This window comes from Alligator sinensis, unplaced genomic scaffold, assembly GCF_000455745.1.
Source record: "Alligator sinensis unplaced genomic scaffold, ASM45574v1 scaffold437_1, whole genome shotgun sequence".
Taxonomy (NCBI): domain Eukaryota; kingdom Metazoa; phylum Chordata; order Crocodylia; family Alligatoridae; genus Alligator; species Alligator sinensis.
Genome location: NW_005842176.1, coordinates 386,153 through 390,749, shown reverse-complemented (window position 1 = coordinate 390,749; position 4,597 = coordinate 386,153). Strand labels below are relative to the sequence as shown.

Sequence of the window (4,597 nt, the reverse complement as noted above, 5' to 3'; positions counted from 1 at the left end):
AAGAGAGGGTTAAGGCCTGGGCAAAAGGGCTGAAGCCAAGACCGTGCTGGAGGCCCAGAAACAGGATAAGGCCAAGAGGCTAGAGCCTGGGCAGAGAGGCTGAAGCCAAGATGGGACCAGTGGCCTAAGGAAGAGGTAAAACTTTACTAGGGCCAGAGGCTTTGCCGGCTGAGTGAATTGACAAGTGCACAGAGCCAGAGGGCTCAGTGAATGAAGCCAGAGTAAGACCATGGAGGTATGGGTGTGGCTACAGGGAAGGCTGAAGGCCACAACTGCTCTAGGGCTTAGGAGAAGCTGCCTAGCTTTCATAACACTTATACCAAGGCATGTTAAATGAATTACACCAAGGAGCTGGAGTGGGGCAGGATTGGTGGGACTACTAGTGTCAACATTGCTACCTGCAGGGGCTGGTCCTGTCATACCATTTAATTGGCATATGTAGTATTCACTTTTTGTCCTGCAATATTTGTTTGTGCAGACAATAGCTTGGCCAGCCACTACATGCCCTACTGTGGGCACAGCAGCTCTTCTGTCATCTACACACTCTCATCTTGGCTGCTGGCGAGGCTCTGAGTGGTTGGCTCGGCACTGCTGCCACTCTGGGTTGGCCCCTAGGACCTCGGGTAATGTTGTTAAGGCCATCACAGGTGCTGACCCCAGCCTCTCCTATCCCACCTGGGTCACTTTGCCACATGCCAGAACACGTGTGCAGGGGTGTGCCCAGGGACAGATAGCAGCAGCACAACATTTTCCAGGGAAAGGGAATTTCTCTCTTTGGCTCCTGCCTACTAGGAGGAATTAATTTGGGAAGCTGAGGTAACTGGGGAAGCAGAGATACTCACTGATGAAGTAGTACTTGTGCTGGTGGTTATAAGGCATGTATTTTTTCTTCTTCCTCCCAAGCTGTGAAAGAAGAGGGGAAGATGGTTGGTCAGCGGGGCTAGAGCCACCCAACATGCACTTTTCAGCACTGCTCCAGTGACCCTCTTAACTACATCCCAGTTCTAATTCAAATCACCTTATTGGTCCCATATCAGAAACCAGAGGTTTCTTCATACTGATACATACAGTGCAATGTGTACCTGCTCAGAGCAGTGGTCTCTGGTTTTTATGGAGTTTAATCCTATATTCATGTATTAGTTTCTCTCATCCGTCCTCCCGCTTCTTGCCTGAGGCATCAATGGATACATTTTCTACCCTATCCTACTTCTAGCCCTTCCATAAAGTCCTCCAGTGGCAAATTAATTCCACACAAAGACTAGAGCTTTGCTTGGAGAGCTCCAAGAGTGGAGTTATACTTAGATTGCACTCAGATCATACTAAGGACACTTAAAGCATGAGCATCTTCACGTTAAAGCTTGTTGACTTGTGCTAAGTGCCCTCTGAGCATCTCAAAGTGACACTCCTTCAGGCAAGGGTTAAAACTCTGAGCTGTGCTACTTACCCTACCACAAGCTAACTTCAGGCTTCTCCAGGGAGATGCAACCAGCAATTTGCAGTCTCCCAGCATCAGAGGTGCATTGCCCCCCTACCCCCACCAGGGGGCATAAGAGCCCAGGTGTCCTGGCAGCGACTCCTACCGCTACTCACCACCCATCTAGTGGCAAGTCAGAGCAATGCAGGCAAGAAACATTGATTCTCAACACAGTGGTTGACGATTATTTCGGTTGGTAGGCCATTTAAACAAGTTTTTGTTGAGCTGTTGAGGGCAGCACACACAAAGTCTTTCAGAAGTTACTTTAATGAACTATTTATTAAAACAAATAGTATAATAAAAATAAAACACCTACTGTAACATTTTAATTTAAAAAAACTTGTTCTGATGTATGTGCTTTTGAGTAGCGTATATAGGAGGCACTGCATAATAGCTCAAAATAAAGTCTAACTCTTGTATAGTGTGCGTGTGTGTGTGTGTGTGTGTGGGGGGGGTGGCGGGGTGGGGGGGGGGGGGGGGGGCTGCCTGCCCATGTGCTAGGCTAGGTCCTGGAAGCCAGCTGTGGGGGGAGGCAGGGGCAGGGGACACAGGTAGCAGAGGTTTCCCAGGTGGTGTGGTGAAGGTATAGTCCACCCCCACCCAGCCCACAGCTGCCCCTATGGTTCTCTGCTTGGGGCTGAGACCTGCCTGCTATTGCCCAGGGCAGCCTTCACCATGCTCCTGCCTATGCCCACTGACATCTCTGGCTCCAGCCAACGCGCACAGCTTCCTGGCAGGGCTGCTCATGGTGCAGCTACAGTTGCCCGGGTACTGCTTGGCTCCCCGCACCTACATCAGGTGGCTGCTCATCATGCCAGGTGGATGAAGTGGGTGGAAGGCGGCCAGGAGCTGGAGCTATGTGTGCTGGGGCAGGAGCCAGCTGGCTGCAATTTTCCCCCATGCCCAGCTGAGTGTGTAGTCCCACAGGTACTGTTGCTTCCCCATGTTACTGGCTGTCTGGAGTGGTGCAGCAGGGGCAGGAAGAGGAGGAGCTCTGGAGGCAGGGAGGGCCAAGCAGTACCTGGGTGACTGCAGAAACACTGGGAGCAGCCCCGCTAGGAAGTTTTGTGTGCTGGCTGGGGCCAGGGCCATCGGCAGGGGCAGATGGGAACACGGTACAGGCTGCCCTGTATGGGAGTGGGCGGATGGGGCTTTGCCCCATGCAGCTTGCCATGGGGACAGTTGCTGGCTGGATACAATTAATTGGTGGGTGCCCACCCATGGGCTGGATCCAATCAGTTGGTGGGCTGAATCTACCATGCGGGCTGTATTTTGCCCACCCCTAACTTAATGTCCAACTAACCACAGCATGTGCTAACTTTAGCATAGCTTAACATTCCAGATTTAGTATGGTCCAAGTGTAATGTGCAACTTTTCCTTAAGATAAAAAATCTTAGCCTTGTGAAGATGTAAACAGAGGAGTGCTAGACAATGCAGAGGCAAGAAGAAAGGGTATAAAATACATTGGCTGTCACCTGTTTAAGGGAGATGCTAATCCTTGCTGGAGCTACCAAAAAGGAGTGGGCACAGAAACAATTCAGGCCCTACCTTTCTCCCCAGTTTGGTTATGAAAGATGAATGAGCATGGAGCTCACCCACATGAAGACTTTGTTGCAGAAAAGGACAAATAATTTTTATTTCATCAAACTTTCTGAATATAGTTACCTTTGAAGAAAGACTGTACTGGATAAATTTATTTTGGGGCATGCAGCTAAGAAGGTTAGAAGCCATTTCAATAAGCTCTTAAAATGGTAAGAGAACGGGGACCCAACTATTATGGTAGAATCCTGTTTCTCTTTAGGTGCCCAAAAGGTACTTTGACACAATTCAGAAGGATCTTGTGGTTCTGTTCCATGATCAGTGTGCATACAGAAGTATTTACTTGGTTACTGAGCATATATGACCTAGAAGGTAAGTGACCCTTAGTTTTACTTGGTTACTTACCTTCTAGTTTTTACTTGCTACCTTAGTTTTTACTTGCTCCCTTCTCTCCATTTTTTTTCAATGACTATTAAATGCAAGATGCAGTGGCTCAGCTTCAACAAGATAGCTCCAACTGAGCACATCTACATGTGTATTAATGCACTTTTAGTAATGCTCATTAAATTGAGTACCTCCAATACGAGGTACAAAATTACACATTAGTGCAGCCTAATGTGCATTTATGGTATAAGTGCATACTTTTTAGGTAACACTTAATACGCAGTAGTATATTCTACTGTGCATTAGCATGGTTTTCAACGCACCACTTTAATGTGCAGTAGAATAGGCTATTGTGCATTAAAGCACATATGTAGACATGCCCACTAAGACTTAACCTGTGGTTTGAGGAAATGTGCCTAGAAGGTGCAGATTGATGGCCCTTTTCCTTCTATTTTTTCCTGTTCTACAATTTCAGGGCTTATGCTCAGGTATGCATGTATGGAGCTATGTACCTGTCAAGACAGAGTGAAGCTGACTGAGTGTGCTCAATAACCAAGTATGCTTGTTCATCTGCATGGCACATTGAACAGAATCATATAATCAGAAAAGTAGGGCAGTCATATAGTTCAATCTTCTGCTCAAGGCAGAATCATCCCTGTCTAAACTATCCTATGCAAGTGTTTTTCTAACCTATTCTTCAAACTACACAAACAGTCCTATCACACAACTGCCAGGCACACTGTTTAACATAGCCAAGACACTGTCAGTGTCCTGCTGCTATAAGGACAAGATGAACATCTTACTGGTGAACAAGTTACGAGGCTGTGACTTGGATGACTACACAGTCCGGTGGGTGGCGAATTGGCTAGCGGGTTGCACCCAGAGAGTCGTGGTGGATGGGCCGGTTTTGACCTGGAAGGGTGTGGGCAGTCGGGTCCCGCAGGGCTCGGTCCTTGGACCGATACTCTTTAATGTCTTCATCAGCGACTTGGATGAGGGAGTGAAGTGTACTCTGTCCAAGTTTGTGGATGACACAAAGCTATGGGGAGAAGTGGGCACGCCGGAGGGCAGGGAACAGCTGCAAGCAGACCTGGATAGGTTGGACAAGTGGGCAGAAAACAACAGAATGCAGTTCAACAAGGAGAAATGCAAAGTGCTGCACCTAGGGAGGAAAAATGTCCAGCACACCTACTGCCTAGG

General features: G+C 48.0%; 1 protein-coding gene across 1 annotated transcript in view; it reads right to left on the bottom strand.

Annotated features, from left to right (window-relative positions):
* LOC102378297 (fatty acid desaturase 1-like) overlaps positions 1-4,597 on the bottom strand; it is a 27,625-nt gene that overhangs the window by 8,296 nt on the left and 14,732 nt on the right. Inside the window, exon 6 of the mRNA XM_006026009.3 lies at positions 843-903. Coding sequence (XP_006026071.3) covers positions 843-903 — 61 coding nt within the window. The remainder of the gene's footprint in view (positions 1-842; positions 904-4,597) is intronic.